The sequence below is a fragment of the Crocuta crocuta genome, unplaced genomic scaffold (assembly GCF_008692635.1).
Source record: "Crocuta crocuta isolate KB4526 unplaced genomic scaffold, BGI_CrCroc_1.0 scaffold4, whole genome shotgun sequence".
Classification (NCBI taxonomy): domain Eukaryota; kingdom Metazoa; phylum Chordata; class Mammalia; order Carnivora; family Hyaenidae; genus Crocuta; species Crocuta crocuta.
In genome coordinates this window covers 88,955-114,205 of record NW_027529996.1, presented here as the reverse complement: position 1 = coordinate 114,205, position 25,251 = coordinate 88,955, and the positions used below count along the sequence as shown (strand labels likewise).

Here is a 25,251-nt window from a genome sequence, read left to right as displayed (position 1 = left end):
CATGGCAATAAGCACACTACCAGGAAATACAGCAAAAAAAAGTCACACATCAGATTTAGCAGTAACACCAGATTTTGAGTCCTATCATACGGATGGCAAGAAGATGAGTTGAACAATGGAATAGCTTTTTTGTGTAACCGGGACAAATAATTTCTACATATGCATGTAACATTGCCCTAATTTTAGATTTGTTTGGAGAAAACTTGAGTAGGGTCACATGTAGAAGAGTAGAGAAGCCTTAATGCATTTGACTATTATTAATAATGTGTATAGCAGAAATTTTCCATGTGCAATGGAGCTCAAGTAGGTGCTCTATGCGTAGAGTGCAGAAACATTAGTATTTGGCTTATTATCACTATTGTATAGTTTTTGTTTGTTTATTTCTTCATCTATTTTTTAACCCTATTTACTCTTCACTAGTTTAGACATGAGTCAAAGCAGCGAAGGATTTATGAAAAAGATAAGCAATGTGAATCTTGACAAGCTTATAAGTGATTTCTCTGAGATAGAAAAGGTATGTAAAGATATAAAAAGTTATAGTATAAAAACTATACAGTATATAGTATAAAAGTTATAGTATAGTATAAAAGTGAAATAGATTTTGCCAGTGGAAAGAATTGGGAAGAAAGAAAAATGTACCAAAAAATAAGCAAAGTAAAGACAATGGAAATATATTTTTGCTAAGTCCTTTCTCATTTTTCAAATCCATATTTAAAATATATTTCATTTTGGATCATTTATACTAATGCATCAAAATGTTTCTGGGACAAGGAAACAGTTGATATACTTTAGCGGAAGTTAAAAGGAAAAATAATACTTAAATGTTCAAAATGTCCATAAACTCAGGAATGGTTTAATAAGAATTGGAATAAAGTCAATCCTCAATCTCTTACCATTATGACTAACTCTAATATTTTTTTACTCTTTCCTATTCTGTTCCTTTTTCCTTCTCTTTTGCCTAAAAACAGACCTATTTGAAGTTCCTTTCCCCAACTCTGGACATATTACATGGTAGACCAAACCCACAGTATATATTAGATTTCTTCCCCCTTTTCTGCTTTGGAGAGAAATAAGAATAGTTGAGAAGATATAGGTGGATAAATAAGAGATTTGGGGAGTGGGTTTTTGAAGCAAGGGTGGGAAGGGGAATGATACCTACCTCTATTTTCTCTCTTTATCATTCTTCTCTATTCCTTCTTTTCCTCTGCACAGTGTGGTATGTCCATAATAAAAGGATTTTCATGACAATGGGTATTTTGAGATAACATCATCAACTTTTTTTTTTTTAAGTGAACTTCATACCCAGTGCAGAGCCCAATGCAGGGCTTGAACTAATAATCCTGAGATCAATACCTGAGCTGGGATCAAGAGTCAGACATTGAACTGACTGAGCCACCCAGGCACCCCACATTATGAACTTTTTAAAACAATAAACTTGAGTTTTCTTACCCAAGTGATTCTTACCAAAATGAGAATAGAGAAAGAAATAAGAAGCATTGTTCGTGAGAGAGGAATTGATGCAAAATTTTTGGAGATTATTTAGAAATATCTATCATATCCTTAAATATTTTAAATAAGAAATATTCATTTTTTTGATGTGATAAATTATTGTGATGTATTTTTAAGAATGTTCTCTCTTAGAGATACATGTAGATGATGATATTTATGGATGAAATAATATAATGTCATGGAGTTGCTTTAAGATAAATTCAGAAGCAGAGAGAATAGGGAAATGGGTAGAGATAATAGAGGATACAATGAATTGATGATTTTTGAAGCTGTCTGAAGGGTATTGGCAGCTATTACACTATGCAAAAAGATATGTTGAAGAAGGTTTATTCATTATTTGTAATAGTGGAAACAACACAAATTCTCCTCACTAAGGGTACTAATTAAGTAAATTACGATATATTCATGAGTGAAACACAATGCAGGTCTTAAAAAGAAAAAAGTAGACCTAAATGTGCTTATATGGACATCATCTCCAAGACAATAGTTCTAAGTGGAACATCCAAGGTGCAGAACAGAGTATAAAATGATCCTTTCCTATAGTTGTATAGTCAATCATAACGTATTTTGGAAATATGTATAAGGAATTATCAACCATTGGGCTGAGGGCTGAATAGTTGGAAAGAAGGGGATTCAAGTTAGGTCATATTCTTACTTTTCATAACTTTTTATAACTGTTAGTCTGTTTTAATATTTTGCCATGTTACTTTTAAAATTAAATAAATGAGGAAATTGGCTTACATAAAACATATGCCAGACTTAATTATTAGACTTTCAGGTATTAAGTGGTTTGTATTCTCATTTGTCTTCATATCATTAGGTAAAAAAAAAAAAATCAAAATAGCAACATTGCTTTGGTAATACTATATATTGTTTCTTTTCTACAGAAAATGATAGAAACAAGTGGAAAGAATAATATACTGGATATACAGTTGGAAAAAACTAACTATTTGTTAAAAGTAACGCAAACAAAGGAGGTCTCAATTAAAAAAGGTTAGTTCTTTGCTGCCTGAAGAAATACTAAATCTCATGAGAGTGTTTTTTGGTACCACAGTGATTAATATTATACCATACATTTGTAAAATATTTTAAATTCACATGAAACTTTCTGGGCTATCATTTCATTTTATCCTTTATAACCATGATAAATAGGATTGGTATTACTAAGCCAGCTCAATAATGAAGAAACATAGGATGAAAGAAGTTAGATAGTCTATTGGAGACCAGTAAACTAAGAAATGGAAAATCCAAGTCTCAATCCAAGCCTTCAAAACTGTGGGAAAAANGGCACTTGTGGGGATGAGCACTGGGTGTTATATGGAAACCAACTTGACAATAAACTATTTGTAAAAAAAAAATTAAATTAAAAAAAGCTTGTGGAACAGCAGTGTAAAAAGAAAAAAAAACCATGGGAAAAAATAACAGTTGAATTCTTGTCACCAAAAGAAATTTCAGATGGGTCAAAAATTTTAGTGCCAAAAATGGACTGTCTTAGTCCAAAGCTGTCCCCTTACTTCTGGGACAACCAGGCCATGTGTGCCTCTCAGCTCCCAGCCACCAACTATCCTCCCGGCTGTGTCCCTGGTCTTGGTCCATGCTTTGCACACCCACAAGCCTGCAGGGAGCCTTTAAACCCAGGCTCTTTGTAGGGCAAGGCGCCGCTCTTTGAGAATGCCAGCTCGCTTTTAGGCACAGTGGCCTGGGATTACACCCAGATAAAGGAGCTTCAGCTGCACCTGCAGCCCCCAGGCCCAGTAGTGCTTGGCCTCCTTGTGCAACCAGTTCAGGGTTTCTGGAGAACTCAAGAGAGCCTGAATTCCTTCACGTTCACATGAAACTTTGAGAAGCTCCTGGTATATGCCAGTCTGTGCCTGAATTGAAGCCTATTGTACTGGAACCCAGCTGTGCCATAGGTTCCCCTTGTACCCCTGCTGTTGGAGAGGGGGAGTGGTCACAGTGCTGTCCTCTGGGGAGGTTTCATCCATGATGGTGTTTTCTCGAAATTTGCCTGGAGGAATGCCTGGTGTTTAGTAACGTTTCCCACAATGGGTGCTGATCCTGTTCATCCCAACACCCTTTTCCCAGACCAACACTCCTCACTAATGAAGTGCCCTGAGTCAGGAGGGAAAAAAGAAAGAGCCATATATATGTACCCTTGATATGGTGTGTTGAAAATGGCACTTCACCATTTTAGTAGTTTTAGATGTACAGACTTGTCTGATCTTCCTCCCAAAGACCCATAACCCCATCTAACCATGAGATAACTGTCAGCCAAATTCCCATAAAGGGCTTTGCTACGAAATACCTGACCAGGACTGCAAAGCTGTCAAGGTCCTCAAACACAAGAAAACTCTGAGAAACTATCACAGCCAGGAGGACATAAGAAGACATGACGAGTAAATGTAATATGGTATTGTGGATGGGATCCTAGAACAGAAAAAGAACATAAGGTAACTAAGAAAATCTGAATAAAGTATAGATTTTAGTTAATAATAATGTATCAACATTGGTTCATTGATTTTAACAAACATCTCATACTAATGTTAGATATTAATAATGAGAAACTGGGTGTAGGATATTTGGCAACTCTGTAATACCTTCTTGATTTTTCTGTACATCTAAAACTACTAAAAAATAAAATTAATTAAAGGTGAAAAAAATGAAACCACAGGAAAAAATAGNTGAACACTGGGTGTTGTATGGAAACCAACTTGACAATAAACTATTTGTAAAAAAAAAACAAGAATAATCTCCAAGATACTGTAAATGAAAACAATGTTCACAACTGTCTTCTATCATTTTTATAAAAATATCTGTATACACACAGAACACCCTCTTCCTGATATATTTGTATATCTCTAGAAAGATAAACAGCATCAGTATCCTGATAACGGTGTTTGCTTTGGGGGAAGGGAAACTGGTTAGTTTAGAGGCCAAAACTGGAGAAATAATCATGTTTTGCTATACTTGTATTTCATGTGTATTTATTATTTGAAAAAAAATAATTTTTAAAAATCCAATTCTACTTATTCTAAATCTAATGGCCTTTTTGCTGGATAATATGCAGCAGAAGTAAAAGAACTAGTGGTAATGACAGTTTATAGAGTCAAGTGTGTACTAATTGACCTAGACAGGAAGAACAAACTACATATATGATTGGATTTGTTCAACAATAAAGAATGAGATCATGACATTATATTTTCTACTTTGGATACCAGATAAAGAATTTCTGTGCCAGTTGAGGATGATAATAATATTAGTATTATGGCCAAGTACTTCTCATACATAATTGCACTCAACATTTCCAAGTGTATTGTGAAATAGATGTTAATGGTCAAATTGCTAGTTAATGGCAGAGCCTAAATTTGAGTTCAAAACCACCATTTAATTTACTAAATTATACAGTATTAAGAAGTAGCTTAGGGGTGCCTGGGTGGTTTAGTCAGTTGAGCAGTCGACTTCGGGTCAGGTCATGATCTCCCGATTTGTAAGTTCGAACCCCGCCTCGGACTCTTTGCTGACATCTCGGAAACTGGAGCCTGCTACAGATTCTGTGTCTCCCTCTCTCTCTGCCCCTCCCTTGCTCATGTCCTGTCTCTCTGTCTCTCAAAAATAAATACATGTTAAAAAAAATTTTTTTTAAGAAGTAGCCTAATATTCTGAGCCCTAGCTTTTAAGCTTTGGATAGGATAGTATTCATTCTAAAATCCAACGGAAATGATGATGCAGATAAAGATTTGCAAAGAGAATTAAAACTCATTATTTTAAAATAAGGAATGATGGTATTCTACCTTATGAACAATTTTTTTATTGAGCCATTTTCCTTTGGGGAAAAAAAAGTGTTGAGAGAGCCACCTTGTGTTCATCTTTTGAAAAGACACTTTTAAAAAAAAAATTCAGTATACTTTCAGTTTCAGGGCTCTGTTTTCAATTTGCTGATTACAGTTGACCCTTGAAAAACACGAGTTTGAACAGCATGAATTCACTTATATGTGCATGTTTTTTGATAAAGACAGTACAATACTATAAATGTATTTGCTCTTCCTTGTGATTTTCCTAATAACATTTTCTTTAGCTTACTTTATTATAGGAATATAAGCTATAATACATATAAAACAAAATATGTGTTATTGACTTTATGTTACCAGTAAGGTTCTGGCCAATAGTAGGCTATTAGTTAAGTTTTGGAACTTTAATTTTTTTTTTAAGTAAACTCTACATTCAATGTGTGGCTTGAACTCACAATCCCAAGATCAAGAGGTCACATGCTCTACCAGCTGAGTCAGCCAGGCCCCCCAGTAGTTCAGTTTATGAAGTCAAAAGGCACACTCAGATTTTCTTTCTTTCTTTTTTTTAATGTTTATTCATTTTTGAGAGACAGAGAGAGGACAGAGTGTGAGCAGGGGAGGGACACAGAGGGAGGGAGACACAGCATCTGAAGCAGACTCCAGGCTCTGAGCTGTCAGCATAGAGTTCGACACAGGGCTGGAACTCACAAACCGCGAGATCATGACCTAAGCCAGAGTTGGACACTTAACCGACTGAGCCACCCAGGCGCCCCCACACTCAGATTTTCAACTGCACAGGAGTCACCACCTCTAAACCCCCATGTTGTTCAAGAGTCAGCTGTACTGAAATAACTTCAGCTATCTATTTATTCCTCTAAAAGGCACAAAGAGAAGTGATGGCAGAGTCTGTGCCTCCTTAATTTTTTTAAAGGTTTTATTTTTAAGTAGTCTCTACACCCAATGTGGGGCTCAAACTCACAACCTTAAGATCAAGGGTCGCACACTCCACTGACTGAACCAGCTAGGCCCCCCTTAATTTTTTAATTGTAGCAACTAACACAGTAACATATATGAAGTAGGCAATGTCAGGTGTGATTTAACCATCAATCTATTACCAGGAAATAGTAAAAGAGAAAAAGAATGGAGGATGGTGGGAACTTTGAGTGGGTGGTGGGGATAGTCAAAGCGTTACAAGGAGGAGTGAAAAACTACAGTAGAAGAAACTTATATCTACATAAAGCTTTTTTTTTTAATTTTTTTTAATGTTTTCTTTATTTCTAGGAGAGAGAGAGAGACAGCGTGAGCAGGGGAGGGTCAGAGAGAGAGGGAGTCACAGACTCTGAAACAGGCTCCAGGCTCTGAGCTGGCAGTTAGCACAGAGCCCGACGCGGGGCTCGAACCCACGAACCGCGAGATCATGACCTAAGCGAAAGTCGGACGCTTAACCGACTAAGCCACCCAGGCGCCCCATGCATAAAGCTTTTAACTTCTGCAAAGTACTTTCAGTTCCATTAGCATGGTTGAAGAAAGTATATGGAGACTGAGTGTCAAGACCTCTAACTGAAAGACAAAATTTTGCATTTTCCCTTCACAGTATGGGTTCTTTCCTTTAGTCAATAAATAAAAATACTATTGAACACCTATGAAATAGTCACCATATTAGAAGCAAGAAATATCGGGGTACCTGAGTGGTTCAGTCAGTTCATGACCGACTTCAGCTCAGGTCATGATCTCACAGTCCACAGTCTGTGTGGGTTTGAGCCCTGTGTCGGGCTCTGTGCTGACAGCTCAGAGCCTGGAGCCTGCTTCAGATTCTGTGTGTGTGTCTCTCTCTGCCTCTCCCCTGCTCACACTCTGTCTCTCTCTCTCAAAAATAAATAAAACATTAAAAATTTTTAGAAATAAGAAATATCAAAATTAATAAGATATGATCTTTACCTGAAAGAGTTCACCATCTAGTGGGAGGAACCACAAATAACTAAAATGAAATGTCATAAAAGGAGAAAAGAGATATATACAAATTGTTGAGAGACAGAGGAGAGAAATAACAATAACAATGTTGAAAATTTGTGAGTAAATTTAGAGAGTACTATTTTCTTATTTGGTTGTCAGAGTAGCCTTATATATGAGAATAGTCTTATATGTGAAGGAGGATAGGTAGTACCCATAGTTTTATTTTGCAGATGGAGAATATAAAGCTCAAAAAGGTTAAGTAGCTTGTCCAGGGTGTCATAGCTAGAGAGTGAAGAAGAGGAAACTCTATTCTAGTTCCTTGGATCCCAAGTTTCATGGTTTCATCAGTGTATCCTATAATTTCCCAGAAGGTATTGAATAGCAGATTAAAATCAGGATTTGACATGAGAAAAACATGTTCAAGTCCATACCTTCCACTTACTAACTCTAGAATCCTGGGCAAGTAACTAGTAATCCTGGGCAATACTGGATGACTGTCTCCCTTTGTAAAATCAGGATAATAATACTAACTTCTCAGTATCATTTTGAATACTAATTGAGTAATGTTTATAATGCACTTAGTGTAATAGCTGGCAGAGTAAACAATCAGTAAATGGTATTATTATACATAGATAACTTTTTATTAGATACAAATATGGTATTTAATATTTAACCATCAAAACAGATGCCCACCTAGAATGGAATTTAGTCAGTCTGTCATACTAGTGCATACAGGCTGAATATTGGCCGTGGGTCTCTAAAACTGAATGAAAGAGAATAAGGCTCAATATTTATTAGTTGTTAAGCCAAGTACATAAAGGTGAAATTGTCCTATTTCTTTAAAAAGGTGAAATTTTCCTTAAGCCTTTACAAGTTTTTAATATTTTAAAAACATTACTCTTTTATGAAGTTTCATCATTATATATTTAGCTAGTATAATTGTAAACTTAAACTAGTGCAGTCTGTTCTCCCTAAGATTGTAAAACATGTGGTAGCAATAACAATCAGAAAGAGTCTGATTCTATTCTTGTCCTCTTTCCAGGGCGTCCAACCTACTCATATTACTCTAAAGGAGCAGTCCTGGGCTGGTCTCTGTGGTAGTAAAGTAGTTAAATCACAGACTGAATTGCTGGACTGCTGGGGTTCTAGTTGTAGCTCTACCAGTTACTAATTATAAGTGTGACCTTGGGCAATTCACTAAACTTCTGTGTTCAGCTTGCTCCTATGTAAATGACACAAATACTAGGAGCTACCTCATAGGGTTGAGAGGGCCAAATTATTCAATATTTCCAAAGCACTTAGGATAACGATATAATATATATTATTTTCAGACAGTTTTTCCATTTACCCCTTTCTTGCTTCAGTTTACTATTATATTGCCCATCAATCAGTCACTCAGCAAATATTTATGGAGTGCCTGCTATGGACCACAACTGCTCTAAATACTAGGGAGAAATGGTGAACAAAACAAAATAGTCCCTGATCTCCTGGAGCTTACAGTCAAGTGGACTGCCTTGAAATTATTGAAATGTCCATCTCTGCTGCCACCCATCAAAGGTTTAGCTTTTGCTAGTTATAACCAGCCTATAGTCACATGTCAGGGCATGAATGCTTGCAGTGAAGCCTCCATTTCCCATTGTGGCAGAAGTCATTTGCACCAAAGTTGCTAATTCCTTGTAACTCAGCACACTGAGTTTTTACTCCTTTGCCCTGGGACTTAGGCATGAGTACTAAGAGGATAGATTGGAGGACAGTGAGGAAGAAAAACATTGCCTTCTCCCAAATGACACCTCACCAACTCTGGCTCTCAATCTTAACAAAATTTAGTGTACCTTGACTCTCCTGGAGATGTTCTTTCATGGAAAACTCACATGGATACACCACACATAGTTCCCCAAGCATGTCCAAGTGTGCCTTACCTTTAGGGCAGATATTGCTAAAGCACATGGGGTAGGGGATCACTACTATGCTGAATTTATTGTGCTGTAGAAAACTCATTACTAAATCCCAGAATGCATTTGGTTTAAAGGGTAATTAAAAATTACTTACTATATTATTTACTTTGAGATACCTGGTTGTTTCATGAAGGTCTCATAATTGTCAGGGCGCCTAGCTGGCTCTGTTGGGTCTCTAACTTCGGCTCAGGTCATGATCTTACAGTTGGTGAGTTTGAGCCCAGCATCAGACTCTGTACTGACAGCTCAGAGCCTGGAGCCTGCTTCAGATTCTGTGTCTCCCTCCCTCCCTTCCTGCCCCTCCCCTGCTCCAGCTCTGTCTCTGTGTGTCTCTCTCTCTCAAAAATAAATAGATATTTTTTAAAAATCTCATAATTGTCAATTATTTTATTTTAAGTCTTTCAACTTTGAGAGAATAGTTTCAAAATGAAAGCAAATAATTTTCAAATAAATGTGTCTTTTATATTTTTAGAATGTTCTACTCTTCATAATATGATAAAAGGGCTACAACAGACCATTGAACATCAACATAATTTGAAAGGTAAGTTCAAAAAAAATCTTTAAAAATATGATATATTTGAGTACCTTTATAAATAGAGTTTTTACATCATTGACAGTAAGTTTCTTTTAATCTGGTCTTGTTAAACTCATCAGATAATGCCAAAACTCACTACCAAATAATACATTCCTTAAATTATTATGAAATAAGAAATACCTTGCTGAACAGAATAATTCAGTAGTATTCTGACAAGAAAATCAGAGGATGTTTTATAGTCAGTTATAATAATTTTCTTTATTATTTTCAAAAGCTCAGAAATATATTTATTCTCAGAAGTGCTCTTGGTTTTTAATGATCCTGTGTTCAGTTTTGAAGGGTAGGTATGTTCTAGTAGTTACATGATGAATATTCTATTCAAACAGCAGTGATCGTTCACTAGTTAGTTTTTTATCAGAGACTAAGGATATGTTTGTGTAAATGAAGCCAGCATATTCAGTTTATCTTATTTTTGCTAGTCATGCTAACCTAACAGGCCTATTCATTGACAAAACAGATGAAGCAACCAAGTGTTTCATCCTGTTTTGAGTTAGCGACAGTGCAGTGTTAATGGGATTTTCCTCTACTATTTGGAGACTAGATGAAATTGCCTTCCAAGTCCCTTCTAACATAAAACTCCCATCAAACAAGAATTTTTTTATCTTAGTCTTCTATTTTTATCATAAAGTACTTTTTATATATAGATGAAGTATAATGATCTTACACACCATTTATTTGCTTTGCATGTTATTCCTTATTGTCTTTATAATGTTCTGAGAGTTATCTTTAAGAAATACTAGCTTTACTTCTCCCCCATTGTTTTACCTTAAAATATCTGCTCAAGTGTTGATGAAACAAATATAAAAATTGGGTTAAAAGACTTCACACTTAAATTGTCAAACAGCATCTGCAGTACAGAAAGGATTCAGCTACTCTGCAGAGCTAAAGGGCAATAGATAGGGAACCACACCATCTCCAGTGCCTTTTCTTTTCTTAGTTTTTAATATGTCTTTATTTTGAGAGAGAGAGAGTGCAGGCAAGGTCGGGGCAGAAAGAGAATCCCAAGCAGGCTCCAATGGATGGCTCGATCCCACGAATGATGAGATCATGACCTGAGCCAAAATCAAGAGTCAGACACCTAACCAACTCAGCCACCCAGGTGCCCCTCCAATGCCTTTTATTTTGGCTTAGTCCTCCAGACTTCTGATTCCCTGTGTCCCATAGATTTTCCTTTTTCTTGACTCTAGCAGTCTGCTCACTTTTTTCAGGGTTTGATCCCCATTTCACACCTGGTCTGGACTTTCATTTTCCCATCTCAGTGCTAATGGTTCAGAATAACTTTTCCCTTCTCTGTGACTAAATACAATACCCCAGCTGCATTTAAAAAATTGTGATTGTTCACAATCCTTACAGGCCTCTTATTCTAGGATTCAAATGGTATTTTAATTTAACTCTTCCTAGGATTTTGTTTAAATAAAACATCTACCAGAAATTAAAATTACTTTGAAGTCTCAGAAAGTTAATGTTGAATATATTAATTGATGAATTATAATTATTTTTTGTACAAAAGATATTAATTATTGACCAATGGTCAAGAATACAGTCTTTTCATAGATATAATATCCTGTCTTTTAAGTAATGTGTTTTGGACTTTAGAGTATAGACATGGGTCCTTAGTGGAGTAATTCATCACAATATATCAAATGATAGGGATTTTTTCCTATATTACTATATATCATATCTGGTTGAGGAGAACCCCTATAATTCATTGTATGAAAGATAGTGACAAGGCATCTAGCTTATGGTTAGTTACTACCAGGGCAAAGAAAATAAGATTCAGAGACTTTTGTCCATTAGAGTAGAATTAAGGAATTTAATTTAGGAATTCAAACACATGGGCAGGGCAGGGTGTCATGAAGAAAAGAGAGAGACACTTGAAATCAGCTGCAAACACAGAGCACCTCTGTATGAGAATTCAAACTCATTTTTTCCAATTATCTCTAAATGATTTCTTGCAATTCAGTATTGCTTTTTTTCCTGTCTGAACTGAACTTGAATGACTTGAATTTATTTAGGCCCTTATACTCTATCAGGGTAGGTTTCCAGGAAGACATTGACATGTATAGCATAACTTTAGTAAGCAAAATCATAGTAAGCAGCGTGATTTAATCAAATTTGATCACTGCCCAGAATGTTTTAAAAAGGACAATAGGACATAGTTCAGTGTTATTTTATAAAAGAATTATCTGAGGAAGTAAACTAATCGATGACTATTACTCCTAAAGAAAAAAGTATTGCTCAAATTAAAAGTAGTTTGAAAAATGTGGAAATAGTTCTTCCAACATACAGTAATTTGACATGTTATCTTCTACTATATCCTTGGGAAAATGCTACATTTATATAAGCATATTCTGTATGGAGAAATGATCTCTCTGAAGTATATACTTCAGAGTCTTCATTATTTAAAAACTGCCTCCTTCCTAAAGAGATTTGCTTAAAGGTACGTTAAAAGGAAGCTAAAGAACAAAACAAGGCCAACAACATAATTTGCAGGGCCTCATACAAAATGAAAATGTGGGGCCTAATGTTCAAAAAACAGGAAAAAAGTAACATTAAAAGTTCTAAAATATAGAGCTTTTTTCTTTCTTCTGAGGTCTCTCAATTTCCCAGGGTTTTGTATTTGTTATTAATGGTACTCTAAGTAAAAAAGAATGAAAAACTTTAATTAGAAGCATAAATTTTGCCATTCATCTTTATATTGTGCAAATGAATTTTAAATTCAAAGACACAAGCATTTAACTCATGCAGAATCACAAAAGTACACAATTAGTACCATGAAAGCTTGTATATGCATATTTGTTTCATTTTACCAGAATAGTGGAAATGCTGCACAAAACTACCTAAACCATTTATTATTCATTTTACTTTTTTTTTATTTTTTTAAATGTTTGTTTATTTTTGAGAGAGAGAATGAGGGGGAAGCAGAGGATCCTGGCAGGCTCTCTGCTGATAGCAGCAAGTCCGGACTCAGGGCTCAAATTCACAAACCCTGGATCATGACCTGAACTGAAATCAGACGCTCAACCAACTGAATCACCCAGATGCCCTCATTTTATTTCTTGACACTTGCACTTGCTACCAATACTCTCTATGTACAATTACTGGTGAAGAAAGATGGACTAAAAGGAAAAGGAATTGTGATTGTTCCTATCCTTCTCTTTCATTTAATGTCTTCATTTTTAACATAATTATTGGGTTAATAGAGAGATATGATAGAGTTGTTTGGTAATTCATATTTCTTAGAATACTATTGCTTTTTTCCTGCATTTGAAGCAAGTTCTAATGAAAAAGAAAATAAGGGCCCTTGCTTACTCAGTTTTAGATGGAATATATTTACCTTGTACTTGTACTTTTGAGTTTTGCTGAACTCCCAAGTATCATGAGTCCACCAGAATTTTGTGTTCATGGGGACTTGCAAGTGCTGTGTGTGAATGTAGTGGCAAGAAGCAGTAGACATGGATGTTGCTCTTATCTTCTCTGCTCACATACATGCTCCATTGTCCCACTGGCATTTACTTGAAAACATAAGTTCAAAGACAAGATTATTAAGAATTTCAAGACATCAATGGCAGAAGGTTAAAGCAAGCATTGCACCCTTCTGAGTGCAGGGCCCAGTGCAACCCCACAGATTGCACACTCATAATGCTGGCCCTGCCTATAATCAGTAGGAAGAGAGTTAGGAAAATACTTGGATCAGAAACCTCACTTAAGGAGGAGGTGCTTCAATATTGCACAAAAGTTAACTCTAAATTTTCTAGAAACCAAGGCAAAACAAAATAAGAAAAAACTCAATTTGGTCAGTTATATTACTATCATTTTTTCTAATTTAAAATAAAATAAAGTAAAAACATTCAGTTAATTAAAACACAAAAACATTTCCAGGATCTGAGTAAATGCCACTAGAAGACCATCTCAATTTAGATAAACATAGCCTTTTTAAAAAAAAAAATTTTTTTTTAATGTTTATTTTTGAGAGAGAAAGACAGAGTGTGAATTGGGGAAGGGCAGAGAGAGAAAGGGAGACACAGAATCTGACGCAGGCCCCGGGCTCTGAGCTATCAGCACGGAGCCCGACATGGGGCTCCAACACATGAACCATGAGATCATGATCTGAGCCGAGGTCGGATGCTTAACCCACTGACCCACCCAGGCGCCCCTAAATCAACATAGCCTTAATTCAGGCAATCAATCAACTAAGAACTTTAAATGTAAAAATATCTAGTTCATTATGGAATGAAATTATTACAAGGCTAAGCAATCCAATCATAAATGATATTTTTAAAAAACCAACTCACTGTAAGTGTACAATGAATATAAAGACAATGTACACTTAAGGACTTCCTCCCAGTTCAGTATGAAAGGAAAATAATTTTATCATGATCTCGCGGTTCGTGGGTTCAAGCCCCGCATCGGGCTCTGTGCTGACTGCCAGCTCAGAGCCTGGAGCCTGTTTCAGTCTGTGACTCCCTCTCTCTCTGACCCTCCCCTGCTCACGCTGTCTCTCTCTCTCTCTCTCTCTCTCCTAGAAATAAATAAAAAAAAAATTTAAAAAAAAAAGAAAGGAAAATAATTTTAGAAAAATATGCTGCAAAACTATTAGAGCCCAAGAGAATAAGATGAATTTTGGCTAGGCCAGAGAAAGATTACTTGCCAAATATCAGGACCAGGTGGACTCTACACTGATGCAAAATGCTATTTTAATTTACAGATACTTTAGCCAGAGCAGCAAGAGCCTTACACCTTAAGGAAGTGGCCAGAGTAGGAATCTGTGTTTGAAAATCTAAGGTAGAATCTGGTAGGATGATGAAAAAGTAACAGTTCCAACAATAATCACATGTTGTTTGTTCTACAAATGAACAGCAACAGGTCTAGAAACAGGCCCCCATATTTGTTAATGTAATAGATGACACAAGAAATATGTCAATTTATTGAAAAAAGAATGGCATTTTAGCATATGGTACTGGCACAACTAACTTTCCGTCTAGAAGAAAAGAAAGTTGGACTCTTTCCCACCACATTAAAAATAAATTCCAAGGGTGCCTGGGTGGCTCAGTTGGTTAAGCATCCTACTTCTGCTCAGGTCATGATCTCGCAGTTCCTGGGTTCAAGTCCCGCATCGGGCTCTGTGCTGACAGCTCAGAGCCTGGAGCCTGCTTCAGATTCTGTGTCTCCCTCTCTCTCTGCCCCTCCCTCACTCACACTCTGTCTGTCTCTCTCTCTCTCAAAAATAAATAAACACTAAAAAAAATAGTGAGAAAAAAATTAAATAAATAAAAATAAATTCCAAATGGATAAAAGACTTCAGTATGAAAAAGAACAATAAAAACTTAAAAGAAAATTCAGGATATATCATCAGCTGTATCCAGGATACAACCAAGAGCTGCAGGGTGTCTTCTTAACCAATCTGGAAACTTCAGACACTATATAAAGATAAAAAACACCCAACAGACTTTTTTAACAACAACACAACAAAAGGACAAACAACAACAATAAAACAACTTTGCATTTTATTTTGTCACACAAAAATTTTAAAAAACAAGTAATTTATTTCAAAAAGTGCTTTCAAATACCAGTGTAGTTTATATCAACAATCTATAAAGAGCTCTCCAAATACAAAGAGATCTACAAATTGACCAACAGGGATAAATAGAATTTTTAAATAGGCAAAAGATATGAATAAAATTATGGAAATGTATATATGTATACACATGTATGATCCAGAGGTTAATAAGTCCAAGGGAAAAAATTGAGAAGGAAACACAATTACACCAGGGATATGAGATGGGGTGAAAGGAGAAAAAGGGAGAGAGAGAAGGCAGAAAGAAAATGAAAGAAAGAGAAAAGGGAAGAGTACTCTAAAGGTAGCTCAGCATGTATAATATGACCTGATTTATATAAAATTATAAAAATGTATTTATATATATGCATAGAAAAATACCGGACTTGAAGGAAACGTCCATTTTTAGGAAACAAGTTTTTTGCAAAGTAATATGTGTAGTACAATTTTATATTGGTAAAAATGAGTAAAACCAGTACAAATGTGTTTATATATAATTATATAAGCTGGGAGAAAAGTAGGAAAGAAATACAGACCAGGCTGCTAACATTGATAATTTAGGTGAGGTAAGTAGAAGGGAAGGTGTGTAGAGATGATTAGCTTCCCTTTACAGATGTTTCGCTTACTATAAGACAAGCACGTATACTTTTATAAATTAGAAAACATTGGGGGAATCTGGGTGGCCTAGTCAGTTAAATGTCTGACTTCAGCTCAGGTCATGATCTTGTGGTTCGTGAGTTTGAGCTTCACATTGGGCCCTGTGCTGTCAGCTCAGAGCCCGAAGCCTGCTTCAGATTCTGTGTTTCCCTCTCTCTGCCCCTCCCTGACTTGTGCTGTCTCTGTCTCCTTCTCTCTTTCTCTGTCTCAAAAATAAACATTAAAAACTTTTTGAAAAAAAGAAAATATCAAATACCATTTCTTTCTTTCATCTTTCAATGATAGATGCTTCAGCGTTTCCAATAGATACAAGGGATACTAGTTGCCTAGTTAGTAAAGTGTTTTTTAAGACAGTTCCCAGCCCTTAATTATTGTGACAAAACAAAACAAAACAAAAACAAAAAACCTTAAACTTAAAAATCATACAAAACTGAATGATACCGGAAAGTATAACTCCTTTATTATTATAGAGATCAAAATCCTCTAAAATCTCCAGTTTCCTAATTCTAGAATACATACATTCTACTAATAAGATACATTTCATCTTGAAAACTTTCACATTACATGGTTATTAATGCATTGTGTCCCTATGGTTTGAAAATCCCATTAGAATGGGGGTGGGTGGGAGAAACATATCTGAAGTCATTTGTTCTAAAGGCAGTCGTATATTTTGTAGGTATTTTAGTTGGAAATGTTTTCAAATTATTGGTGTTTCCATTCAAGGAAATATCAATTTTCCAGCAACATTTTTATAAAACTAAAGCCACCATTCAGATTAAGTTCTTCATTTTAAAATATGACCCTTTGAAATACAGCACTTTCTGAGAGAGAATCCCAGGAGGGGGCAGGGGGCAGAGAGAGAGAGAGAGAGAAGCAGGGCTCACCTAAAGCAGGGCTCTTGTTTTACTGAGCTTGAGCTCACCCGATGTGGGTCTCAAACTCATTAACCTTGAGATCATGATCAGAGTGAAAGTCAAATGCTTAACAACTGAGCCCACCCAGGTGCCCAAACATTTTTCAATTACCCAAACCAGAAAACTAGAAAGCAAAAGTTCCCCTTTCTTTTCTGCCTCTGCTCTCCAGCCAATCATAAGTCTCCTGGTAATCTTACAATCTAAATAATTGTCTTCATTTTCCTTTTATGTCCTACTGCCACTGATCTAATTTAGGCTCTGTTATTTCTTTTTTTTTCTTCTTCTTCTTTCATAGTTTATTGTCAAGTATTCCATATAACACCCAGTGCTCATTCCAACAAGTGCCCTCCTCCATGCTCATCACCCTCCTTCCCCTCTCCCCAACGCCTATCAGCCCTCAGTTTGTTCTCAGTATTCAGGAGTCTCTCATGGTTTGCCTCCTTCCCTCTCCCAACTATTTTTCCCCTTCTCCTCCCCCATGGCCCTCCGTTAGGTTTCTCCTAATCCTCCTATAAGTGAAAGCATATGGTATCTGTCTTTCTCTGCCTGACTTATTTTGCTCAGCATAACACCCTCAAATTCCATCGACATTGCTACAAATGGCCAGATTTCATTCTTTCTCGTTGCCATGTAGTATTCCATTGTATAGATGAATCACATCTTCTTGTTCCATTCATCAGTTGATGGACACCTAGGCTCTTTCCATGATTTGGCTATTGTGGAGAGTGCTGCTATGAACATTGGGGTACATGTGCCCCTATGCATCAGCACTCCTGTATCCCTTGGGTAAATTCCTAGCAGTGCTATTGCTGGGCCATAGGGGAGTTCTATTGTTAGTTTTTTAAGGAACCTCCACACTGTTTTCCAGACCAGCTGCACCAGTTTACACTCCCCCAACAGTGTAGGAGGGTGCCTGTTTCTCCACATCCTCACCAGCATCTATAGTCTCCTGATTTGCTCATTTTAGCCACTCTGACTAGCGTGAGGTGGTATCTCAGTGTGGTTTTGATCTTCATTTCCCTGATGATGAGGGACGCTGAGCATTGTTTCATGTGTCTGTTGGCCATCTGGATGTCCACTTTGGAGAAGTGTCTGTTCATGTCTTCTGGGCTTCTGTTATTTCTTACTTGATCTGTTTTTTACTGATACCCATCATCTAGGGTCAAAACCCACCCATTCATCATCTACACTGCCAGATCATTTTTTTATCATGTAACTAATAATTTCATTTCAAGATTCTTTGACTGTAACCTATAAAATAAAATTTAAAGTCATTCATATACAATAGATCCTCCTATTAGGATATGGCTTCAGCCTATTTAGCGCATCATCCTCACAGTTTATATTCCAGCAATACTGTACTTGAATTGTGACTTTCCAAAACATGCTATAGCCACTCAAGCCCAGAGTCTTCTGTGCAGTTTTCTGTATGTGAAATGCATTCCGGCAACATGGGGTAAGCCTTATCATTTAAGTCCTAGTGCAAAAATGATTCCTCTTCTGTAAATCCTTTCCTGACTTCAGGCTGATTTAGGCTTTCCTTCCGCAAATCCCCATGGCATTTCAGCACATTGCCGTTACAGAACAATTATCGTAGTGTATCATAACGTCTTACACATCTGTTTTACCATGTGGCTGTAAGTTCTTTGAAGAGCAATAATTTTGTTTGTTTGTTTCAACATTTCCAGTGCCATGAATGCAGCCTCGTGTGTAGTAGATGCTGTATGTATGTGTTGAATGTGTATATGAATGGAAACCCAAAATGTTAAATGTATTCCTATATTAATTAAAATGTTTTATATATTAGGATGCCCTCTGATTATTTTTACACAGGTGAAAATGAACAACTAAAAAGAAATGCTGATCTTATGAAAGAAAAACTAAAGTCTCATGAACAGGCGAGTTTATGTATTTTTATATTCAATCAAATTCCTGTAGAACATTTGTCTTCTCAATTTAGAAAAAAAAGAAGGGTGGTTCTCATTAATAAGGACAGCCAAAATTTGGAGAGGAAATATAGATATATGTGTATGTGTGTGCCAGAATTTTTAATGAATAAATATTTTTAAAGAGATAACAGTTTTAAGGACTCTAGTCTCTTTGCAGACTATAAAGCACTAATGTATCACTTACTTTACTTTTTCTTCCAACCAAAAAGAATACAACTATTTTGCTACATATTTTTTAATTTTGTTAATAAAATATTTACTCTAGAGTGTACTCTATTAATTAGCACTTTTAAACTTTTTACTATAAAATAAATGAACCTTTAATCTTTCTGATTTGAGTAATCTATTGCAATTTTTATTGCATCATCCAAATGAAGGAGAGATTTTGTGTGGATAGCCAATTATTTCTCTCCAAGGGCTACCATACCCTCTGCTACTTTTTCTTTTCTCCTATAGGAACAGCATATGGCAGAAATTATAGAACAAATAACCTAGGGCCTAGAACATAAAAAGTGCTCAGTAAATGTCAGTTCCTACCACCCTTCGGGAGGCTTATTATGATTTTTTTTTCTCCTCTCCCAAGAGCTAATATGTCAAACCTTGACAGACCTGAGATTTCCAAAACTCAAAATTGGATCTGTATCAAGCTTAGAACTTCAACTTGAAGGATCATTTCCATATTCAATCTGGTTCCTCACTTGAGATAATTTAAATATGTCTGGCATATATCCCACCCTTTATTTTTCCTTTCCTTTATCCTTTTCCTTTCTCCTTTCTCATTGTTTCCACACCTTTCCTGTAAAGCTCAACAAAGATGGTACAGTTAGGGTATAATTGGGGCAGAGGGAGAAATTTTTACCTTCTTTCTCTTCTAAAATGTCAAGCCATTGAATATTGCTTAGCCTAAGATACTATAGGAATTGGGGACATGATAGTGAGTAAAAACAAACCCCCTGCCTTCATTAATGTACCTTTCTTAGTATCCTATTTTACTTTTATTCTAGCTGCTTACCTTTTCTCCTACCTACATTTTAAGGTCAATAAGTGGTTTATGTAGGAACATCCCTCTAGAAAATTGTAAATTTTATCTTTGGGAGCTTTCTCCTCCAACACCTCTCTGAATGCCCCTGTCCACATTAGGACAATAATCATTTCTGTCCTGCAGCAACCTAAGAAACTAATCTCAGGCACCTGTCGAGCACTTCTCAACTCCCAAATTCATCCTTCTCTAGCCTCCTCCTCATAAAACTAACCTTTGCCATGAGTAGTGCTTAACTTCCTTCTGGGAATTTGGGATGTTTATATAATTTTCAGAAACAGAACTTTAGGCTACATTCAAAGAATGCATCCTACATTAGGTTAAGGTTACCAACTATCGAACAGAACATACTATTGGCTCTAAAGTATAGCTTTGGCTTTAATGGACATATTTTAATGTTATCATGCAAAGTATCATGCACACTTTGAGCATCTATGATATGTTAAATACTGGTGGTGAGTATTCAGGAAGCAAAGATAAAAAGATATTGTCTTTAGATGAGCTCAATTTACTTGGACCAGAAATTGATCCTTTTCAAAGCTGATTATTCAAGCAAGGAACAATATCTATCCCCTCTATATATGATTACATATTAACAATTAATCTAAAGCATGAGAATTTTACCTTTCTAATTAATGGAACATTGTGTATATATATTTAAATTGAGGAATGAATATATATTTTAATCTTTAGGAATATCAGAATAACATTGCCAAACTTATGAGTGAAATGAAAATCAAAGAGGAGGAACATAAAATAGAAATAAGGAAACTTTATCAAGATATGCAGGAAAAAAGTAAGTTTTTTATTTCTAACTTACTGAATTCTGAGACATCATAAAATAGTTTAAATGCACATATAAACTTTTTTCAGTAATTGCCAATATTCTTGAATGAATATTGCCTTGATGCATTTTAATTTAGGTTTTGTACCTTTCTATATATTTATGTGATATAAATTACAACGTTTCTAAGCTGGATTTAAGGTTTTTGTACTTAATATTACTTAATATGAAGCAGTTAAGGTCATTATAAAATTAATGTGAAATGTATAATAACTTTAATATTTATATAGTTGGCACATAGACTATAATTTCAGCAATGAAACTTCTTCCTTTACTAAAGATGTTGAGAATTATATGGTTTCATAAAAATAATAAAAAGTTTTCTTAAAAAAAAAGTTCTCCTAATGAACCCATACTTATACACAATATATGTAAAAATTTGCTGGAAATGAATGTCAGAATATAAACCTACATCTACAAAACTGCTAGAAGAAACTATAGAGGTGCCTGGGTGGCTCAGTCAGTTGAACATCCTGTAGGAAGCTGTAGGAAGACTAACCAGGCAACAGTGTATAGTGTGTAGAGACCAGTGATTGAGAACCTGAACACAGAGTTCAACTGAGGAAAAAATGAGGCTTGAAACTAAGTAAGTAGTGAATTAGTCATGGATGGAGACCCCTTATTTGTGGGGTTGTGGATGAATTGACTCTCTTTTCTCTCTAAAGTCAGAAATGTCTTTGAGACTCCCGTACTAGATAACATGGTGTCATTAGTAAGAATAGGAAATATGAGAGCAGAGGAAATATGAGAGCAGAGGAAACATAGAGATGTGGTGTAAACATGACAGAAGCCCAATCATGTGGAATAGAGTATAGTAGGGACTTGATGTAGCTCTAGAATCATCCAGTAATTTGGAGCCCCCTGTGCCTAGGAACCCAGGCTTTGTGTCCCTGTTTAACCACTAAGTCTCCTATTTATTCTCTCTCATAAAATATATAATTCATGTTTAATAATATAAATCAGTTTATTTGTTCAAAAGCAGTTGATGGGTGATCTTTGGTCTCAAGCATTTTGTAGGAGCTTATTCCAAAATATAGAAAAGCTACCCTGCATGTAAACAGTTTCTAAAATATATGTACTTATTAATAAAATGTACTTTCTTATGGACTGTTTAAAATGTTAATGAAATACAAGCTTATAAAATTTTTGAAATGTTAAGATGAATTGATTATTTATTTATTATTTTCTTCAGTTGAGTCAAATGAAGAAAAGCATAAAGAACTGATAGAGAAAAAAGAGGTGGAAATTTCAGAGTTAAATGCAAAGTTAAGAATTCAAGAAAAGGAAAAACAAAGTGAAATAATCAAGTTACACCTAGAGGTAAGTGTTTAAGGGTCTGCTAAATTTGAAAATGCATCCCTTAGTCTAGATTGAATTTTGGTTATTTTTCATCACAGTGAGATAAACTTCAGGATTAGAAACAACCCTGACATACTCATTCTCCATCACATGTTGATTCTTGTACACCAGACCATGCTAGCTAGCTACACTGCCTTGCAGCATTTGGTGGGAAGCTGGGATTCTTCAGTGGTTCAAAAGGTCCTGGTTTCCACAGAGTGTACTGTTTCCTCTGAGACTGGAGAGCTGTAATTCAAGGGTCACGCACACTTTGTAGCTGAGCCTATGCAAGCTTCATAGGACTACCATTCCAGCAGCGGGGAGAGTATATCTAATCATTTACATTTTTCTCTCCTCAGCAGAAATTGTGGAACCCTGGTAAACCATCTAGAAATTCCTTCAGCTTTTATTTAAAAGAGACAGGTTGCTTCTTAATAAATGTGTGGAAAATACATATCAGAAGGGAAGACAAAGCAGATGTTTAAAAAGTTGTTAAAGGGACTTTACATAGAGCATCTCAAAGGCTGCGGTTCTAGTTCTAGGCTCTAAAGCCTTTTCAGTAGGTTGTTTAACCAGATGTCAAAATCTCAGGAACACTGATGTTTTGACAATATATTTGTTCTTTAAAAAATGTTTTCTAGATTCTACCCATCTCCGTTTCCATCATTCTGCCACTGCTTTTCCCCAGCCTGACTCCCACCTTACCTTATGTTGTCAGAATTCACCAGTTTGGTTAAAGATAACTTACTATTCACGTTCATGAAAGTTTGGTCTCTCTGGGGTGTTTGCTGAGGTTCAATGTTGAAATCTGTATAATCTTTGAGCAAAAGAGGACTGATGTTGACTTGAGAGGCATTTTGCTGCTTGCTGCTACTATCTCTGGTCAAGTGTGCCCACAACCCACAGAGAGGGCTAGATAGCCAACTGAGATACACTAAGTTGTGTTTCAGACTCTACCATCAACTGCTAATCCACTGATTTAAAATATGCATTTTGTTTCCTATCTGTGCTCTGTCACAGATTTGGTTGAGCCCAAATCTGTGGCTTACACTGATAGACAGCTCTTTTTGTTCTTCATCTTCATTGTAGCTATCCATTTCCCTCCTCAAACCAGAAGACAATCTCACAGAGAATTTGTGAGAATTTTGTTTTTAGATCAGAGAGAGGCTACACTGAACTCAACCTGAATGGAAGAATTATAATGGACAATTTGGGGAAAATATATATATATATATATATAACCTGTAAGAATTATTTATGAGAATTTTTTAAGCCTGATTCAGTTTAATGTCAAAATAGTAAGAGTTCAAACTGAATCAACAAAATTATATCCAAATTCTACTACTCAGTCTCAAAGTTTTTACAGAAGGGTATATGAGTTATCCCATGACTATTGACTATACTATATTTTCTTTATGAAAGGACACTCACAGTAACACGAAAATATTTTTATCAGTCTTTAACTAGATTCTCAACCTTAGTTATCTAGATTCTTTGCCTTGCATGATAGAATCATCTAATGTCTTAAAAAGGTAATGCTGACTCCATCCCAGAATCTCTAAGGTAGTGCCCAGATATTTGGTACTTTTAAAAAGCTTTCCAGGAAATTTTAACATGCAGCAAGGTTTATCTTGTTCGGGTGTTCTTTGCTCTTTCTTAAAAACTGTTTCTTAAAGAAAGACTTCTCTATCTTGTGTTGTACAGAGAATATAGTTAAATTAGAGATTATATGTTAAAAGATATAATGGATTATACTTATATTTATAGAAGCAGTTGTTTCTAGTTGTTTAACTAGAATCTTCTCAATAACTTTCTTTTTAAACTTGATTCAGTTTGATGCCAAACTAGCAAGAGTTCAAACTAAATCAAAATCCTATCCAGATTCTACTGCTTTGCCACAGAGTATCTACAGAAGGGTATGTGAGATTTTCTTCTATAGCCATTGTGTAAGAAAATAAATGTTCTTAGTGTGTTTCTATAAAAGCTATCTAGTATTTATTAACAATATACTTAATAGTTTTTCTTAAAATATATCACACAGTCAGAAATATATTAGTTTTCAAATAATATTTAAAAGTCACTTTCAATTTAAAATAGTAAATCTTAGGGGCACCTGGGTGGCTCAGTCAGTTAAGTGTCCAACTTCAGCTCAGGTCATGATCTTATGGTTCATGAATCAAGCCCTGCGTAGGGCTTTGTGCTGACAGCTCAGAGCCTGAGCTGCTTCAAATTCTGTGTCTCCCTCTCTCTCTCTCTCTATGCCCCTCCCCCACTCATCCTCGCTCTCTCTCTCTCTCTCTCTCTCAAATAAATAAAACATTTTTTAAAAATTAAAACTAGTAAAGCTTAGCAGTAAATTAAAACATTAGAGAAGTCCTCTGAGTCTTTGGTCATCTAAGGAGTTCCATAATCTATTCTGAACCAAGGCTGACCTACTATTATTTAGGCACTTAGGTAATAGATTTCTTTTTGTTCCACTCTTACTTTATGGTTTGTAACTGCAAGCTATATAGGGAAAAGGGAATAAACTAAAACAACTGGCGCTAATACGTGTTTTAATATCCTTATTCCAGTTGTACCCCATAAGCCTCATAAAAATAAAACTATAAACCTTTCAAAACAAGCTGTCTTTTTTAACCTACTTAAACCAGAAATGTAATTTTTGTTATTTTATTGTTTCTTGTATTTAATCTTACTATTTCTGAATTGCAGTAACAAATTTTTTGCTGCTTTATTTAGAAGCTTCAACACCTTCAAGAAGAAAAAAACAAGGAGATTGCAGTTCTTCGTAATACCATTCACGATTTAGAGCAACGTCTCTCTGTTGGCCAAGATTCTCAACTTAAACCTTTTGACAAAGGTTCTTGCCCTAAGCGTAGACGGTTTTGAGTATGACAGTAAATTCATTAGTTGCTACTTAATCTCTTTAAAATCAGTTGAAGGGGCGCCTGGGTGGCTCAGTCGGTTAAGCATCCGACTGCTGCTCAGGTAATGATCTCACAGTTCGTGGGTTCAAGCCCCGCATTGGGGCTCTGTGCTGACAGCTAGCTCAGAGCCTGGAGCCTGCTTCAGATTCTGTATCTCCCTCTCTCTCTCTCAGACCCTCCCTGCTCATGCTGTCTCTCTCTCTCAGAAATAAATAAGACATTAAAA

At 35.8% G+C, this 25,251-nt stretch overlaps 1 protein-coding gene across 1 annotated transcript; it reads left to right on the top strand.

Moving 5' to 3' along the window:
- Positions 1-427: 427 nt before the first annotated feature.
- On the top strand, positions 428-24,987 carry CCDC152 (coiled-coil domain containing 152). Its single transcript, XM_077763491.1, has 8 exons — positions 428-514; positions 2,397-2,502; positions 9,678-9,746; positions 18,762-18,826; positions 20,610-20,712; positions 21,953-22,080; positions 23,931-24,014; positions 24,838-24,987. Exons 1-8 carry the CDS (start codon positions 428-430, stop codon positions 24,985-24,987), a joined length of 792 nt encoding a protein of 263 aa, XP_077619617.1.
- The last annotated feature ends 264 nt before the right edge of the window (positions 24,988-25,251 follow it).

Coding starts and splice junctions, on each gene's coding strand:
- CCDC152 (XM_077763491.1), top strand. CDS start 428: ATGAGTCAAAGCAGCGAAGGATTTATGAAAAAGATAAGCAATGTGAAT. Junction 22,081..23,930: donor TAATCAAGTTACACCTAGAG/GTAAGTGTTTAA, acceptor AACTTGATTCAG/TTTGATGCCAAACTAGCAAG. Junction 24,015..24,837: donor CACAGAGTATCTACAGAAGG/GTATGTGAGATT, acceptor TGCTTTATTTAG/AAGCTTCAACACCTTCAAGA.